This window comes from Notamacropus eugenii, chromosome 1 (assembly GCF_028372415.1).
Source record: "Notamacropus eugenii isolate mMacEug1 chromosome 1, mMacEug1.pri_v2, whole genome shotgun sequence".
In the NCBI taxonomy this organism is placed as follows: domain Eukaryota; kingdom Metazoa; phylum Chordata; class Mammalia; order Diprotodontia; family Macropodidae; genus Notamacropus; species Notamacropus eugenii.
The window spans coordinates 237,892,661-237,912,362 of record NC_092872.1 but is presented as its reverse complement, the minus strand read 5'-3'; the positions used below and the strand labels follow the sequence as shown (position 1 = coordinate 237,912,362).

At 42.0% G+C, this 19,702-nt stretch overlaps 1 protein-coding gene across 1 annotated transcript in view; it reads right to left on the bottom strand.

Moving 5' to 3' along the window:
* Positions 1 to 4,893: 4,893 nt before the first annotated feature.
* MICU1 (mitochondrial calcium uptake 1) overlaps positions 4,894 to 19,702 on the bottom strand; it is a 283,476-nt gene continuing 268,667 nt past the window's right edge. The window contains exons 11-12 of the mRNA XM_072628225.1: positions 8,614 to 8,703; positions 4,894 to 7,093 (exon numbers count right to left, since the gene is read on the bottom strand). Of these exons, the coding sequence (XP_072484326.1) occupies positions 6,936 to 7,093; positions 8,614 to 8,703 (248 nt within the window). The 3' untranslated portion in view covers positions 4,894 to 6,935. The remainder of the gene's footprint in view (positions 7,094 to 8,613; positions 8,704 to 19,702) is intronic.

Below are 19,702 nucleotides of genomic sequence, written 5' to 3'. Positions count from 1 at the left end.
AAAGACCTCCCCTAGAGCACTATGACAGCTGTCTCTCTGAATTCCTCCCAGGAAGACTTTACCAAGGGGCTCCCAACTAGGAGATAAGTTGGAGTCCCCTGATTGGCTACTGAGTCTGGGTAGCTAATGGCTCTGGGGATGTGTAGCGGAATGACCGAGGCCTCCCAAGTCTCATCCTTATTGGGTGGCATGCTGACTGCCCCAGAATCATGGTGACCTCCTGGTTTGCACCCTTAGAAAGTGTCCTATGTGTTATTCTCCCTCACACCCTCCACCTAATCCGTTACCAAGTCCTGTGGAGCCCATTTCACAACATCCCTCTCTCTGACCTGAAAGCCACCAGCCCAGGTCAGGCCCTTTTTCCCCCTCTCACCTCAATTACTGCCATACCCTTCCCACTTACCTCCCTCCTTCCAGTCTCTCTGCTTTCCAGTGCATCCTCTGTACTACTACTGTCAAAACAGCCTTCCCAAAGCTCAGGTATGACTTGGTAATTGCCTTGCTCAAGAATCCTCCATGACTATCTCTTCCTTCTGGGCTCCAATACAAACTCAGACAGGCATTTACAGCCCCTTCCTCATCTGGCTCCACCATCTCCTTCCAGATCTGTTCCACGTAACTCCTCATTCATTTGTGTTACTCACTCTCTGCCTGGTGCCTGGAATGCCCTCCCTCTTTACCTTTGCTCTTCAGAGCTGGAAACCTTTCTTAGAGGACACAGAGGGAACAAAAGTTGTGCTGGTAGTGTGGGGGTCAGAGTATGGAAGACCTTGAAAGTCAAGCTGAGTTTAAATTTGATGTCAGAGGAAATAAAAGAGCTCATGGAAAGATTTTGGGAAGGGCATGACAATTTTCCTCATTGTTAATACTCTTTCCTCAAATTATATTTGCTGATGAGTGTATAATCCATTGAGGCAGCCAGGTGGTGCTGTGGATACAACACCGGGCCTGCAATCAGGATGACTCAAGTTCCAATCCAGCCGCAGACACTTATTAGCTGTGTGACCCAGGGCAGATCATTTAACCTCTGCTTCAGTTTGCTCAAGTGCAAAATGAGGATAGTAGCACCACCTTTGAGGCTGTGGTGAGGCATGATTAAGATAATACTTGTAAACTATTTGGCACACAGTAATCACTATAAAAAACACAAAATGCTATACAAATGTTAGCTGTTACTGTTATTAATTACTAATAGGAGTAACAATTTTTAATGTTGCATTCCTCCAGTAGAATGCAAGCTTTGATGATAGGGACCATTTTCTCTTATGTCTTTGCCCAGCACTTGGCACAATGTTTGGACATAGGATTTTGAGGAAATCCTACCAATGCAAGTAACACTTTCTTTTCCATATGCGGTCTGAGTGTTGCCTAGGGCCCTGGGAGGTGTAGTGACCTGCCCACGGTCATGCAGCCATGCAGCCGGTAGGAATCTAAGGCAGGCCTGGAATCCAGGTCTTGCAGTCTCTGAGGTCCAGCTCTCTGTCCACTGTACTATACTGCCCCTCCTTGTGATGGCTGAGTTGAATTAACAATCTGTTAGCAGTGGGGCTGGCATTATAACTCAGGTCTCCCGACTCGCAGTCCACTCTTCTACCTACTGGTCCATTGTGCCAGGCACCCACTTTAGAAATGCCTCATTCCCTTGTCTCCAGTAGATGAACTCTCGATAAATAATCCTGACACTCAAAGACTTTTCTTTCATACTGTCACAGGCTATAGAGCTGGAAGGGACTTTCTTCCTCATTTTAGACCTGAGACCCAGCGATGAGAAGTAAGGTTGAACAGGTAACTGACTCAGGCAGGCCCAGGGCTCCTCTCCAGATGTCTGATTCCAAATCCAGAGCGCTTTCCACTCCCCCACAACTGGCTCCCTCTATCTCTTGCGGGCTCAGGTTCAGGTTCCTTATCTCTGACAACATCTTTCCCCTCCCACCCCTTCCAGCTGACTGATCTTGCCTTAGGTTAAGGAAGGTGGGGAGAGGGACAGAGACCCTGGATGTCTATAGCTGTCTAGCAGGCTGCAGGCTCCACGCTTGCCTCAGAGCATCAGTATGAAGCCATATGGTCAGCAGGTGGCACCCAAACCCTTAGACAGAGCCGAATTTTTTCTAGTTTCTGGGATAGATGAACTGGAAAAGAAAGTAAGTCCTGCTGGGCTTTGGGGTGTAGTCTAGACACATGCATCTGGGGCAAAGGGAGCCCCTGAGGTGGGCCTCCCCAGCCCCCCTGCCCAATCCAGCGATTGCAGGCTCAGCTCACTGCTTTGGAACGTGTGGATGGAGAGGAAGTAAAAGCAAGGGGCGAAGGGGAACCCCTCTGCCTGGAATTCCCTCCATATTCCATTCTACTTGGGAAAAGATAGGGAGTCATTTTTCTTTTTTAAAAATAAGTTTTTATTTGATGTTTTTTGTTCTTTGACATCACTTATTTTCCTCTCAATATCTCTTCTCCCCCTCCCAGAGAGTCATCTCATATAACAAATAATATTTTAAAATCAAAATAAAAAGAGGGAAAACTCAGCACAGTTGATTAATACATTGAAAAAAAGTGAATGTTGTAAAACTAAAAAGAAGAAAATGACTCCAAAGAAATACTGAAAAAGTATGAAAACATGTACAATGTATCCCACTTGGGGACCTCCCTGCAAAGGGGTGGGGTGGGGCTGTCTTTGGAGACAGGGAGGTACACGCATGTGGTACATTGCACATATTTTCAGACTTTTTCAATGTCTCTTCTTTGAAGAATGAAATAAGCATTTAAGTCCTTACTATGTGTTAAGTGCTTTACAAAAATATCTGTCTACATTGTTGTGCACCTTGTGTTTATTTTCTTGGCTCTTCTTACTTCACTGCATTAGTTTATGTAGATCTCTATGCTTTTCTGTATTTATCACACATAATTTCTTACAGCACAGTAATATTTTGTTACATTCACATACCACAATTTATTTAGCTTTCTCAAATTGGGGGTGTCTACTTTGTTTCCAATTCTTTGCTACTACAAAAAATACTACTAATATCGCTCCTGGAACTCTATCCCAAAGGGACCAAAGAAATGGGAAAAGGTCTCACATGTACAAAAATATTTATAGCAGCTCTCTTTGTGGTAGCCAAAAATTGAAAATCAGGGGGATGCCCATCAATTGAGGAATGGCTGAACAAGTAGTGGTATATGAATGTAATGAAATACTATAGTGCTATGAGAAACGATGAACAGAAAGACTTCAGAGAAGCCTGGAAAGACTTATATGAACTGATGCTGGGTGAAAGGAGCAGAACCAGGATAGCTTTGTACACAGCAACAACCACAATGTGCGAGGAATTTTTCTGGTAGACTTAGTATTTCATTGAAATGCATGGACTTAGAAAATTTCCAATGGACTTGAGGCAAAACACCTTTCATATCCAGAGAAAGAACTATGGAATTGGATCGCAGACAGAAACAGACCATTTTCTTTTGTATTATGTTTTGTTTTATGGTTTCCCCCATTCATTTTAATTCTATGTAACATGTATTTAATAGGAATGTATGATTTAATAGGAATGTATCTATATAAGATTGTACGCCATCTTAGGGAGGGAGGGAGGAATAAGAGGGAAGGAGCGGAAAAAATCTAAGATATATAGAAGTGATTGTCGAACACTGAAAACAAAATAATTCAATTAAAAAATAATAAAAAATGCTATAAACATTTTGGTGTATGTAGGGACTTTCTTATCAGTGGCTTCCTTGGTGTGTAAACCTAGTAGTGAAATCTGGGTCAAAGGATGGGGACATTTTAGTCACTTTATTTGCATAATTCCAAATTATTTTTCAACATGGTTATATTTATTCACAGTTCCACCAACAATGTACTTGTGTACCTGTCTTCCCACAACATCTGCAACATTGACTATTCCTATTCCCATTCAGTGATTAAGGTTTACTAAGAAATGAGGCAGCAAATGACTTCTTTACCTCCTCAAAAAAAAAAAAATTCAGTCTGGGATGGGGAAGACCCTCAGAAACAACTGCTGGAGAAAGTGATGGTAGAGACAGCTTACAAACTAGGAGGTTTCCTATCCCAGCGAATCACCCGAGTCTAGTTCCTGTCTCTGTACTTACAATAATGAGTTAGTTTGCCAAGTGCTTCCTGGGGTATTATTTCAACTGACCTTCCCAGAGGGTAAGTGACTTGCTCAGGATCACACAAGCAGTAAGTGCCTGAGGCAGGGTGGTAACTCAGGTCTTCCTGATGAGTGCTCTATCTGTACACCTAGTTGCCTCATGATTTTTGTTGTTACCCAGTAGAAGTAAGCTCCTTAAGGTTCAGAATTGTTTCTCATTAATTTTTGTATCTTCAGCATCTTGTACAATGTCTTAAACATAGTGGACACTTCATAAATGACCTAGACTGGATTAAAAGGAAAAGCTCACACAAATCTGTGAGATGAGGGGGATGAGAGAGGACAGGAGCAGGGCTATAGAATCATTCTGAGTTCCCTGAATGAGAAACCTGTGCCATCCAAGTTTTCAGATGAAGTAATGACTGTCCTATAATTGATGTGTTGTGAACCTGATTGGTCTTGTAGGACATGAGGGCCCTTTTGCCTTTTCTGTAGTGATAATTACATGAACTCCCTCGCAACCTTGCCCCTGCCCTCAGTTTTTAATCAGGGGAGTGCAGACCTATTTATTAGGAAGATTATTTGTTCATTCTTCTTTGTAAACTCCAAAGTGTTCAGCATTCCACCCTCCATGTGATAGGGGCTCAATAAATATTTATTGAATAAATGTTTGGCACATTAGCCCATGTTTTCTTCATGGTTCTGTAACATTCAGTCTGACCCCACTCTTAACCTGCATTAAAAAAAAATTGTGTTGACACAACAGACTTTTCCACAAATACCCAAATACATTATCCCTAAAACATTTTATTGAAGGTTAACATAAAGGAGGGTTACCGTCGGCAGCACGGTATTAACCTCTGGTACTGTATTTGACCACAGTTCTCTTGCCTGTATGGCAGCTTTCTTTGCATTATAATTTCTTTATGTTGTTCTCTTGGCTCTGCTTTCTTTAATTTCATCTTTCTTTATGGCATAGGTGAAGCTCCCACTTGGTGTGTGCCCTGTGTAGGGCTGGATGGGGGAGGCAGTCTTTACCTGGGTCCCATAGTTGTTCAAATAGATGAAGTTATAATTTCTCAGTATGGAATAAGCAAGAATGGCCAAGGTTATAAAGTATGGTGATCTCAGGAAAGGTTAGAAACTGGTTTAATATGACCCAGGATAGGATGCTCGGACAGGGATCTTCAAACTATTTCAAGGGAAATGTTGGTGTTAAGAGACTTTCCTTGTGGAACCATCAAGATCCCTGCAGGACTTTGTTCTCTTTTTGATAATAAGAGCTCATTGCCCACAGATGCTCACTCTGTGAGCTCTGCATTGTGACTGTCTTACACATCATACTTCTGGATTATACAGATAAGGCCTATGCAAATAGACCATCATACATGACCACATGGGTCGAATTAGCTGAGGTTCTATGGAAGCTGAAGGGATTCCAATCGATCATAGAATCATAGAATTTTAGAGCTAGAATAATCTCAAAGGCAAATCTAGTCCAGTTGCCTCATTTTACAAATGAGGAAACAGAGGCCTAGAGGTGAAATGATGTGTCTAAAGATCTCATGGATCTCTTGGGCAGTTTGGAGAAGCCCCTGGTCCCCTTCTCAGCATCATGTTTCTGAGTAACTGAAGGAAATGATTCATTTGAATTAGAGAGTAGTGAAAATAAAGATGCCATTTTTTCCCATCCAAGTTCACTTACCCTCCTGAAATCTGTCTAAAGATCCCCAAGGGGTTAAGAATCCTGGGCTTCAGTCATGTAGCTGATGAGGAGGCTGTGCTTGGAATCTAGCTTTGGGCTCCCAGACCAAGTGCCCTGCACACACAGTGCCCCCGACCCCCTCCTCATTGCATTAACCTTTCCTGTCAGTGAATCACTACCTATTACTAGCAGGGGACTCAAACCTGGGGAAGCATGAGTGGGAAGAAAGAAGGCAACAGGAACTCTTGTAGAATTTACTGCAAACTGGTATAATTAAAGTGATATTTTAGAAGTGTTTAAGACAGAGGACAGATATAGATCCTGATCTAGGCCTCCGTTGTGGAGAAGCAGTTTTCCATAGCTTCTCATGGGAAAATAATCAGCAATTGCACAGCAGAAAGGAGACACAACAAATTTTGCTCATTAAGTCAAGGCAAGCCCGGTACTCTTCATTCATTGTTGGTTACAGATCAGGAGCTCAGTCTCTTGGTGAACATTACTTCTTCAAAACAAGATAGAGAGAGAGCCAGCCTGGAGCATAAAACAAATTCTTCCTCTGGTCAAACCCTTCAACTGTGACCAAGTTTCCTTCATTACCACTGATCACAGATATCTGAGCTGCTGGTTCAGTGTCTTCCCCCAATATGGAGTTCTCTTAAAAAAAAAAAAAGATGAAGAGAAAAGCAAATAACTTCCTTTAAAAAATATTGTGAAGGTAAAAGCAATGTAGGAAGGAAAGGGAGGATTGAATGTTTCTTCTGGGGGAGCTTCCTCAATCTTTCACTGTTGCCCTCAAAACTCTAGGCCTGATCAGTAGGCCCTCCACAGCCTACAACCCTCAAAATTCTGATTACATGACAGAGAGGAGAAGCCAGCAACACAGATGATATAGGGTTTTCTGGGGAGGAGGATAGTGAAGGAGGCAGAAAGAGAACGCCTTATGTTGATTAAGCCTCAGGAAAAAGGGAGAAAGGTGGTTGGTGAGGTTGATGGGGTTCTGCCCTCTGAAGGCAACAAGCAGTACTTTCATGGGCACCAGGCTGGCCTTCCCCTCACGCCATCAGTCATGAAGGAGGGCACACAAGCTGCTGGAGCAGTTTGTACCCTCTGGGCGCTGCAGGTCACTATTTGGGAAAGGAAATGTCCCAGGCCGTCTCCTGAGCACACTTCCACATGGCCCTCATGAGGCGAGTAAAGCCCATGTCCTTGGGTTTCTCCAGGCCCCTCATGAGCCGCTGCTTCATGATGGAGACAAACTCCTTGTTGCTCAGCTCCCCATTGCCTAGAGAAAGACAGATGGCGTTACTGGAGGCTCCTGGAGCACGAAATTTCAATTGACCATGGGGAGTGGGAAGGGTGAAGTGTGGAGCAGTCACAGGGTTATCCAGAAATACCAAATATCACCCTAAGTGTTTCTAAGTGTAACCAAGCCTTGAAAACAAAATCAAACCTCTGAGTGTAGATTCTCCCCAACCTATTTAACATATTTCATTTTCCTAATCTGTCAAGTAAGTATGGTTAAACTAGATTATCTCTTGGGTCCTTAAAGGGTTAATCTTTTTTGATTTTATACTTCAAAGACTTAGAATTTTTGGCCTGAAAGGAACCTAACCCTGTCATCAGACACTTGTGCAAACCTACTCTAGGTATGACAGTCTGGGACAAAGCTGGCCTTCAGTGATCAGGCTGCCTTATAAGCCCCCATCTCCAGTCTAACCTATGTCTCATCTGGGCACAGGCACAGGACTTGCTTCTGATGGCACCTGCCTGGGGAGTATCATGACTCTGAGAAGAGAAAGGCTGAGAGATGTGAACTCAGCAGCCAGGCACCCTATCAGGCAGCAAGCCCAGGGAGCAGTGGTTGCTCATTTACCTGTGGACATCTTTCAGGAAGGGATTCTGATACCACAAGGATCCTCTAGGTGAGGGCTGAGTTTCTTGGGCAGACCCTTCTTCCTTCAATAGCAGTAGGACTTTTACTAGGGCCTGTAGGTTTGGGGCTCAAACTTCAAAGTCAAGATGGCATCCTCAGTTCATGGTATTAATCCTCTAGAATCAATTCTGTGCAGGGAAGCCCTGGTACCTTTGGAAATTTGATTTGTTTTTCTGGGTCAGGGCAAGTCTTAGGAGGTCCTGAATTCATTCTTGGAGTTTCAGATTCAAAGAGAAACAGCATCCACAATCCCAAAAGATGACTTCCCTCATGAATTGGATTGTCCAAGATCTTGAGTTCACTCTGAATAAGAACTCAACTTTAAATATCTCTTATTAGTCTCTTTTAATCTCCTGCATCACAGCACACAGCTGTGTACATCACATGCATTTTAATACCAGAATTATTTTGGCTGAAAATTGAATATTGCTCTAACAGCAAAAAGATGGGGTTCTGCTCATATATAGGTCATGTCTTCCAACAATGTCTTACTCTAGAGATACTGCTGAAAACCTGGCAAGTCCTCCATGTTATCACTGGCCTCTCCCCTAGAAACTCCAAAATTCTTGTGAGCTCCTAATCTTAATAAGAAGAAGGTTGATTTTCCTGTTTCTGCTTTGGATTGTAAGGTACTTAGAGTAAAAAAAAAATGTGGCCTAAAAGACTGTAGGCAAATCAAATTTGAGGCTGAAAAGCCCAGTCATGGAGTGCTGGGATTTTCTGAGATTATTACTACTAATGGCTCTAACTTTGGGATGAGGGGAGGAGGAAGGTGTAAGTGGTCTGAGGTTTGTCTGCAAGGTTACCTTATAAACAACATATGCTGCACCATCATGTTTTTCCCACCAAAGCCAAAGGGTCCTACTTACCATCACAGTCAAAGAGCGCAAATACCACATCACACACATGGTCTGAGAGTTCCACTTTAGCTACAGTCTTCGCCACCTGCTGCATGGTCACTGAAAGAGAAAAAAGTGACACTGTACTGACATAGCTCTGCAACTGCTCAAAGTCCTGGTCCAGTGGGAATAGTGCTAAATTTGGAGTCAAAGGATTTCTGTTCCAATACTAGCTCTGGTATTTATTAACCATGTGACACTAAACAATTAAAAAGATGCCAATTGAAACTTTTTGATTATGGGCAACATTCATAACATCACTAGACCTCCATTTCCTTGTCTGTAAAATGAGGGGGAATGGATTAGATGCCTTCTAAGGTCTCTTCCAACTCTCTATATGGGATCCATCTTAGGGTCCTTTGTAGCCAGAGGAAAAAGCTTAAAAAATATTCCCTTGGGGAGGTTTGTGTTTCATTTGCATCAAAAAATAAGTAGTTGACTGCAGATTTTTCCTTATAGGTAGAAGTATTCCCTTTTGAAAGAATGTCCTCATAGAAAGAATTATTCAGTTCTTTAGAGACAGAATTGTATTCCTTATGGGTAGAATAGATACAAGAGGTGGATTCTGATTTCTGGATGCTCCCTAACCATCTAGATTGTAACTGTCTTTCAAAGAGCTGACAAAAAAATGGACTGTTTGTAATTTGTTGGCTTGGAAAGCCACACCAACAAAGTCTGAATTATCTCACTTTTTTCCAAGGTCAATGCTGCCATATGTCCAAACTGTGTAGCTTCAATAGGTTACAGGCTCTCAGGGATAGCTTATAGAGACCTTACAAATGGCCTTGGGGTGGCTCAGAATCCCACACCCATAGTATATACTCCTTTCTTTCCCCTTCTTCAGTACTACCCCACTTCAGGTCTTAGAATACAACCTTTATTTTGTTTACATAGGTGGGGGTTCAAATCCTTGGCCACAAAGCTTTTACCAACATTCAAAACCTGATTAAGAAAACTACAATTTGGATGGACCTTCCTATCCCAAAACCTGGACTCAAGTCTCTTATGTTGGTGGACAGAAGTGCAAGGGGGCGCATATGCCATGGTTTGCCAACGATGCTTGATATGTCAGCAATTTCTTTCAAAGGTATCTCCAAAGAAGGAAACCTAATTGCTTAAAATCAAGTTTAAAGCCAACCAGTACATGAGCAGAAAAAGACCTGTTTCCGGTTACACACATGAAGTGGGCTTTTGTTTTTCTTTCCAGTAACAGGCAAAAAAGAGCAACATACTAACTCTTTTGGTTTACAGGTATAAATTTGGTTCAAAACAAATTTTAAACAACAATCCTGATTATACCAAGTCTGAAAGCTATTTAGTTTAGAAGGGCTTCAATATCTCCCTAGTGTATTAAACCACAAATGTTTTCAAACTTCTTTGGCAAAAGAAAAAACCAAGGCCTGCCTCCCTCCCCTGTCTGCTTTTTCTTCTCTAATCTTGCTCTGGTGGATGAGAAGTCTTCTGTGCAGTCCCCACCTCTCCAAGGCTTATTATGCACACCTTCATAGTAACCTCCACATCACCATCACTGCTTAGCACAGACAGCAGTGCACACAGGACTAGGAAAACTAAAGGGAAAAAGAGTCAGTTGCAAGCTATGAATCAATCAACAATGAAATCCTCTCTAGTAAATGTTGGATGAGTTTCATCAGAAAGAACCAATGGTAACATGACTCTAAAACCAGGGGTCATTAAGGCCTCCTTTCTATCTGTTCTCTCTCTGTGCCTCTGCCAGCCCACATAACGAAGATGGCGCTCAACAAAACTGAGGGAAATCTGGGAGACACCAGTCACAACCTGTCCTTCATGTTTCTTCATCTACACAATCCTTATGGTGCCTTCATTTATTTATTCATTCGTGAAACAAAACAAAACAAAATGATGTAATAAGCCCTGTGATGAAGGAGATAGCAAATTAATTCAGACATGGCCCTCAGCCTTCAGGAGCTTTAAGGCTCTAGAAGTGTCCTTAGGGAACACTGTCAGAACCCCCAGACTCCTACCCAGGGTTCTGAGGAATACAAGTCTTATTCTTGACCTCGGTGATCTTCATTTGCTTGCCAATGAAAACAGCCAGCTCATTATAAGCCCTTACTGAGCACTTATTTCATGCCTAGCCCAGTATTAGATGCTATGAGGTGCCATCAAAGATAGATCCCTCATCACTATAATGAGTAGTCAGGAAAACCAAAAAGACACGTGCAAAATAAGAGCACAATTACGTGTTTGTGTGTATACATACACATACATATGTAATTAAATTTTATTTTCAGTTCTCTCTCCAACCTCCTCCTCCCCATTGAAAAGGTAAAAAAAACAACAACAAAACTGACTACAAATACGTATTGTCATGCAAAACAAATCTCCATATTATCTGTGTCCAAAAAAGAAAGAAAAAGAAAAAATATGCTTCAATCTGCACTGAGTCATCATCTCTCTATCTGGATAGTATGTTTCATCATGAGCCCTTTGGAATGGTTAGTCACTGTGTTGACTAGAGTCTTTCAAAGTTGACTCTCTTTTTAATACTGTAAATGTTGCAAGTACAGTAAAAACCATATAAATAACTCTATTGGTTTTGCTTATTTCACTTTGTATTAGTTCATACACATCATCTCAGGTTTCTCTGAAACCAACCCCTTCATCATTTCTTTTTTTTTCTTTTTCTTTCTTTCTTTCTTTAACTTTAAACATTCATTTTCACAAAATTTTGGGTTCCAAATTTTCTCCCCTTTTGTCCCCTCCCCCCACCCCAAAACACCAAGCATTCTAATTGCCCCTATGACCAATCTGCTCTCTCTTCTATCATCCCTCTCTGCCCTTGTCTCCATCTTCTCTTTTGTCCTGTAGCGCCAGATAACTTTCTATAACCCATTACCTGTATTTCTTATTTCCTAATAGCAAGAACATTACTCAACAGTTGTTCCTAAAACTTTGAGTTCCAACTTCTCTTCCTCCCTCCCTCCCCACCCATTCCCTTTGGGAAGGTAAGCAATTCAATATAGGCCATATCTGTGTAGTTTTGCAAATGACTTCCATAATAGTTGTGTTGTGTAATACTAACTATATTTCCCTCCATCCTATCCTGCCCCCCATTGCTTCTATTCTCTCTTTTGATTCTGTCCCTCCCCAAGAGTGTTGACTTCAAATTGCTCCCTCCTCCCACTGCCCTCCCTTCCATCATCCCCCCCACCCTGATTATCCCCTTCTCCCCCATTTTCCTGTATTGTAAGATAGGTTTTCATACCAAAATGAGTGTGCATTTTATTCCTTCCTTTAGTCGAATGCGATGAGAGTAAACTTCATGTTTTTCTCTCACCTCCCCTTTTTCCCTCCATTAGAAAGTCTTTTACTTGCCTCTTTTATAAGAGATAATTTGCCCCATTCCATTTCTCCCTTTCTCCTCCCAATATATTTCTCTCTCACTGCTTAATTTCATTATTTTAAGATATCATCCATTCCTATTCAATCCACCCTGTGCTCTCTGTCTCTGTGTGTGTGTGTGTGTGTGTGTGTGCGTGTGTGTGTGTGTATGTAATCCCACCAACCACCTAGATACTGAAAAGTTTCAAGAGTTACAAATATTGTCTTTCCATGTAGGAATGTAAACAGTTCAACTTTAGTAAAGTCCCTTATGACTTCTTTTTGCTGTTTACTTTTTCATGCTTCTCTTCATTCTTGTGTTTGAAAGTCAAATTTTCTTTTCAGCTCTGGTCTTTTCATCAAGAATGCTTGAAAGTCCTCTATTTCATTGAAAGACCACTTTTTCCCCTGAAGTATTATACTCAGTTTTGCTGGGTAGGTGATTCTTGGTTTTAGTCCTAGTTCCTTTGACTTCTGGAATATATTCCATGCCCTTCGATCCCTTAATGTAGAAGCTGCTAGATCTTGTGCTATCCTGACTGTATTTCCACAATACTTGAATTGTTTCTTTCTAGGTGCTTTGCAATATTTTCCCCTTGACCAGGGAACTCTGGAATTTGGCCACAATGTTCCTAAGAGCTTCTCTTTTTGGATCTCTTTCAGGTGGTGATCTGTGGATTCCTCGAATACTTATTTTGCCCCCTGGTTCTAGAATATCAGGGCAGTTTTCCTTGATAATTTCATGAAAGATGATGTCTAGGCTCTTTTTTTGATCATGGCTTTCAGGTAGGCCCATAATTTTTAAATTGTCTCTCCTGGATCTATTTTCTAGCTCAGTTGTTTTTCCAATGAGATATTTCACTTTATCTTCCATTTTTTCATTCTTTTGATTTTGTTTTGTGATTTCTTGGTTTCTCATAAAGTCATTAGCCTCCATCTGTTCCATTCTAATTTTGAAAGAACTATTTTCTTCAGTGAGCTTTTGAACCTCCTTTTCCATTTGGCTAATTCTGGTTTTGAAAGCATTCTTCTCCTCATTGGCTTTTTGAACCTCTTTTGCCAATTGAGTTAGCCTATTTTTCAAGGTGTTATTTTCTTCAGCATTTTTTTGGGTCTCCTTTAGCAAGGTGTTGACCTGCTTTTCACACTTTTCTTCCATCTCTCTCATTTCTCTTCCCAGTTTTTCCTCCACCTCTCTAACTTGATTTTCAAAATCCTTTTTGAGCTCTTCCACGGTCTGAGCCCACTGAATATTTATTTTGGATGTTTGGGATACAGAAGCCTTGACTTCTATGTCTTTCTCTGATGGTAAGCATTGTTCTTCCTCATCAGAAAGGATGGGAGGAGATATCTGTTCACCAAGAAAGTAACCTTCTATGGTCTTATATTTTTTCCCTTTTCTGGGCATTTTCCCAGCCAGTTACTTGACTTCTGAGTTTCCTCTCCACACCCACCTTGTTTCCAGATCCGCCCAGCTAGTGCTTGGGGGTGAGATTCAAATGCTACTTCCCAGCCTCAGGGCTTTGGGCAGGGTGTGGGGATGCTATTCAGTGTGAGATTAAGTTCAGGTGCTCAGGTGGGGGCAGGGCCGCCTCATGGGGCTTAGTTCCCTCAGGGGGTTTATGCAGAGACCTTCAACAATGGATCTGAGGTCCTGCCTGCTTTGGGAGCCCCTGTCCACTGCTGCCTCCGCTGCTGTCTCCCAAGGGCGCCTGAGTTATGGAGATACCCCGCTCCCCTCTCAGCAAGCTGAAAAGACCCTCTCACTGACCTTTGGCACCTGTGGGTGGAGGGACCTGCGTGGCTGCTGGAGATTCTGTCCCTGAAGCCTGTTTGGATCTGTTCCTCTGGGTGCCACGTGGCCAAGGCAGGGCTGGGCTGGGCTCTGCTCCGGGTCTGGTGAATGACGGACTTTTCATGTCAGTTTTTCAGGTCTCTCTGGAACAGAAATCTCCTCCACTCCGTTGTTCTGTGGCTTCTGCTGCTCCAGAATTTGTTGGGAGTTCTTCTTTACAGGTATTTTATGGGCTGTGGGTTAGGAGCTAGCATATGTGTATCTTTCTACTCTGCCATCTTGGCTCCTCCCCCTCTTCATCATTTCTTAAAGCACAATAGTATTCCATCACATTCATATATCATAATTTGTTCATTCTCCAAATTGATGGATATCCCTTTAGTTTTCCATTTCCTGTTATCAGAATAAAAGTTGCTATGAATATTTTTGTATACATGAGTCTCTCATTCTTTGATTTCTGGGGGAAAGATCTAGTAGTAGTATGGTTGAAATGAAGAAAGGGTATATGGATAGTTTTTGGGTATTGTTCCAAACCATTTTCCAGAATTATTGGACCAGTATACAGCTATATCTAGCAGGGACACAATTATCAGAAATATGTTAACAATTGTGGGGAGGAAGGAAGTACTATGAACTGCAGATGTGTGTAATTCTTGTAGAGATCTAGATTAAGGAATGAGATTTATCTGGGAAAGTTTTGTTGAGGAATTTTTGAAGGTGATCATGGGTAAAAAAACTTATGGAGGTAAGAATTAGGAGGATGACAAGCACTTCAGCTTGTCTGGAGCATACATAGCAGGGAATAGTATGATAAAATATAGAGAGCTGAAAGTGGGATAAAGTGAGCAGGCAGATCATAGAGTCCTGAATGCCAGGGCAAGCCAAGAGACAACCAGAGTAAGGCAGTGATGTGACAAAGAAGTGTCTGAACAGAAAACGATTTTGGCAACTGCGCACAAGGACTGGAAGTCAGGAGAGAATGGCAGCAGGGGAAGAGGCTGTTGCAATTACCTGGAAATGAAGTGAGAGCTTATAGGTTCCCCCCGTCCCCTTCTTACCGCCCCCTCCGTCTTCTATCCAGATGCTATTTGTGGGGCTAAGGAAGATAATGGGACAGGGATCCAATCAATCATAGCAAGAGAGGTTTTGCCCATTTCCACTGAGCCTCCTAGTATGCTCCAGGAGAATGGTATTAAACACACGCACAGTTCCAAGATGCATCCCTCAGTAGTAACTCCCGAGGATTCAACATTTGAGAGCAATATCCTTTGTCTTGGAATCACTCAACATTTGTTTTGGTGCAGCCTTGCAGGGTGGCCTTGGAAATGTTAAATACTCTATATTTCAACGTTTCCATCCATATAGTACTGCTGTCGGCCACCACTAATCTCCTTTAGGGATATAGGCATTCAGAATGCTTTAGAACAAGGTGAAAGAGATCATGTCCAATATTCATGTCTGAGCTTTAGGGAATCCAGAGACTGTTAAATTTTAACTTTCAGCCTTGCAGGCAAAGGAATGTGATGTTTTTCAGCTCATGTATCAGGCTCCGAGAATCTGTCTTATAAATAAGTCCTGCTTACTATGTTCACAGGAGAATCAGAGTATAAATTTTGAATGAGAGCCATAATTGCCAAGTGGACCAGAACACTGTCAGCAGGTCAGCATATTCCTTTTTGCACAGGGAAACATGATCAAGATTACAAAATTCCTTTGTGAAAGAAGAATGAGAGCAAAAGTAAGTAGATACTCCACAGGGATCTTTTCATCATGGCGTGGGGCCCTCATGAAGGCCATTTCTCCATTACAAGGATATGTCTATCAAGTGGACTGGAAGCCTTGTGTTAGTCGGGATATCTTCTTTCCTGATCTGTGCTAATTCAACATTAATAAATCCCCTCTCGGCCTTTGTCATTTCACATTGATTCACACATTCTTAATTGACACATCTCTCTGTCTCATTTCTGTTCATACAGTTCTTTCCCTTTTAGGACTGTTCCATTCACTGAGTCTCTGAGATGCTCTGGAAGGGAACATCTGGTACAATCTGCCAGTTTGGAGATGGGACAATAGGCCCAGAAAGGGAGGTGACCTGTGATGAACTAGTGGCAGAAGAAGACAACAAGCTCAGGCTTTCCCACTTCCAATCCATCATTCTTTCTACTATAGCCTGCACTGGGGATTCTAACTTGCCAGTCCCTCTCCCTGGCTCTTCCAAATAAAGCCAAAACCAAAATTTGGTGAAAGTATCATCCTGAGAGCTTCTGAATAATGTCAGTGGCACTATGGCATTCTTTGTGAGCCACCAGGAGGAATATGTCTGCATCTCTACTCTCTTCAGAGATGGACTGGAGATAAGTGACCATTTAAAGAGCAGAACACTCAAGAATTATCCTGAATTCAGGAAAGGGTGATCAGCCATTATGGCTTGTGGTAAGTGAAGGCTTACCAAAGGTTTATTCCTATGCCATTCAAGGATCAGTTTCTCAGATCAGCCTTCAATGTATGATTCATAGTGAGTGAAAATAAACATTTAACTAACTGATGAGTGAGTTAGCAAGGCCCCCAGTAACTGGGATGACAGTACCAGCCAAGAGCTCAACCAGCAGCCAGTCCTGAGAATTTGCCTCCATCGTCTAAGTAAGAGGTACAATTCCTTGTCCCTGCTTTAAGTGCTCAGTTAAGTCACTGCCATCCCAGATGATGAGCTAGGACATTGTGAAGATGCTTGTTTCACTTACATAATGCAAAGGACATTTTTTTTTTTGCATCTCAGTTTCCTCATTTGTAAAACGGGTTGAGGGAAGAGGGAGGATTAAGTGACCTTTAGAATCTCTTCAAAGCTCTAAAATTCAGATTCTATGATCTTATGAATAAGGTGCAAGGGCAGTCCAAAAGAGATGGCAGAGCTCAAGAACCCTTGATGGTTTTTTTCCTCTGCAGGATGCCCACACTATATTAGAAGGAAGAATACTGCTGTCTGATGAACATGGGGATAAACAACAGTCACCAGCTGGAAGGAAGGTTGCTGACAAGAAGGTTGCAAGGGATCTTCTAAGAAGACTTTCAAAAGCTGCTGCCACCATCTTGCCCCTTCCTAAACACTACAATAGATGTTGGGTTGACTTTCAGGTCGTCACTATGGCCCAGGCAAATCCCACACATGGACAATTTAGTGACCAAAAGAAAAATACATTGAAGCTCTGTGACTAGAGGCCATATTTTACACAACTCTGATAGAAGAGCATCCATGTTATGCCAGCAGCCAAGCCTCTATTGTACTTGCTGGCTGTCAGCTCTAAACTATGCCACTTTCTCTTACCACTTCCTTTTTAGATATTGTCTTCCCTCACTAGAATTCTTGAGGGTAGAGACTGTGTTGGGTGCTTGTCTTTGTATCCCCATGATTTAGCATAGTGCCTGGCAAACAGTAACTGCTTAATAAATGCTTGCTGGTATGTGTATATGTATATATCTGTTTATTTTTCTCTGTCTTTGCTGAAGCCTACCTCCCCTTCCTTTCTCTTCTATCTTACTTGTCAGGAAGAGAAAATGAGAGATCAGAAGTGAAGGTAAAAACCCATTCATTTAAAATCACAGGATGTTACAGATGGAGGGACTCTTAGGACTCAACTAATCTTAAAATGGCATTTTATTGATGAGGACACTGAAGAACTTGAAAAATAGGTGTTTGAGTCCCAAGTTTTACAGCTAGTGAGTAACATAGCAGAGAATCAGAATGCTAACGTTCGAAAAGACTTTAGTGATTACTGAGTTCATTCTTTACCTGAATCCTGAATCTTTCCTCTACACCACAGGTGTCAAATCTGCTGCTGCAGTCAATTCAGATTGAAATGTAACTGAGAAATGTTTAACAAAGTAACTAATAACACGCCATAGACAATGTTAATTTGTGGCTTTCTAAGTCAATGCATGCCTGGCAGCGATCTGTTTCTTTCTGAACTTGATACCACCACTCTACATCATGCCTGATGAACGATCATCCAAGCTTTACTTGAACTCATCCCCCAAGTGAAAGGCACTCATCTACCCAAGCGGTCCATTCTCTTCTTGGACACTTCTAACTGTTAGGAGATTCTTCCTCAAATCAGGGCAGCAATCTGTCTTCTTTTAAATTCTACCCTGGGTCTTAGTTCTTTCCTGAGGTGGGGACAAATAGAACAAGCAGTGCCCAATTTAAAACGGTCAAACAGAGACTATCAGAATTGGAAGGAGTCTCTGGGGCAATGAGTTCTACTTATACCAACAAGAACATTTCTTGTAAGGAGATCCAGAAGCACTTCCTGAATAATTTTAAGGTTGTGGTACAAAATAGTAGATGTCTGCCCTCTAGGGAATATGGAAGTAGCAGAAGGACGACTTTCAGTACATAGGAACGCCTTCAACACCCCTGACACAACAACACAATAAAGTCCTAATTGAATTAATAAAAGCAGTAAATGTAATTGGTAATTAATGGAGGTTAAAGGAATCAGGGGAGAGCCAGAAGGACCTGAATTGGATCCTATAGAAAGGCAAAGGAATGGAAGCATGAGTGAAACTGAGGAGAGGGAGGGAGGGAAGAAGAAGTAATCTGGGAAGGAAGAGGAGCATGAACAAAGGCAAAGATTATGGTGTGTGTGCATAGCATGGGAAAAGAGAGAGCCCTGTTAGGAAGTAGTGAGAACTGAAGGCTTCAATCCTTCTGGCCTCAGCAGCTGAGTCTGGAAACCTAATTTGACTGCAAGTCCCCATTTTATCAACCCTGCTTAGCTTCCTTCCCAATACTACCATGGTGCTCTCTAATGTCAAGTACAAGGTCAAACAGAAATTATGCTCAGTCATTTTCACTATCTCACATTATATTGCATCTAAATACTCCTAAGTATTCAATGAATTCTTCAAACATCTGGGATCCTATCACAGTGCCTTCTTGTGAGCACTGTTTTCCCTTCCTGGTCAAATTTGGTAATCAATGTCATTTACTCCCAGAAATTCATTAAGAGGTTTCAAAAGACTGGTCCTAATACTCTAACCTAATACTAAAATGGGAGAAAGTTAGATACAAACCCCCATGTGACTAAAGGTTATGTTCAAAACCATTTGAAAACCTCAAAACTCAGGCCTTCTGTCTGCAGAGCTTTTTCTACCTCAGGCTCCTGAAAGAGTTTGGAGAGAAAAAGGAAAGGCAAATTTTGCAAATGGGCTGTGTGGGATGGCAGGGATAACTAGGTAGGTGGAATGGCTGAGCTGCATAGAATTTCCTGAACTTGGCCCTGTAGGCCGGATCACAGACTTGGCAGTCTTTGCACATGGAGGATACTGGGCATGTTCCTGGAGTCCACTCCAGTCATTTGAAGAATAGCTGTCAAAGAAGCTTTAAAAAGCAGTAAGATCAACTGTGAAACACAGACAGTAGGGGTTAGTACAGAGGATTTTGCCATAACCACTTTAAAAGTAAAAAAATGAGGTTGTGCCCAGCATGGCCCAGATTGGAGCTGCCTGTCTCCTCTGGATGTGAAGGTGCTTGGAAAGGAAAGACGCTTGGGTAGAGTTACAGCCCCAACTGTGTGCAGCCTTGTGACTTAGCAGACTGCAGTAGAGAAAATCAAGAGCAGCCTTGGAGATTGCCAAGGTTAATGCCAAGATGTGAGGTCAACACTTTGAGAGGTTTTCTGGCCATTTTCTGGCTTTTAGAGCTCACCCTTCACTGCAAAAAACTTTTTTGAAGTAGGTATGGTAAAGATCCTATTTAAAACAAAATATTTCCAGTCCTGGAAGGCTAAGGGGAAAAATTACCACCTGAAAGATTATTTTGTCCTATTGCAAATCTAACACGTGGTAGCAGCATCCCTTCGGAAGCATGATGAAGGTTTCCCCTTCATTTTCCTGCCCTCTCCA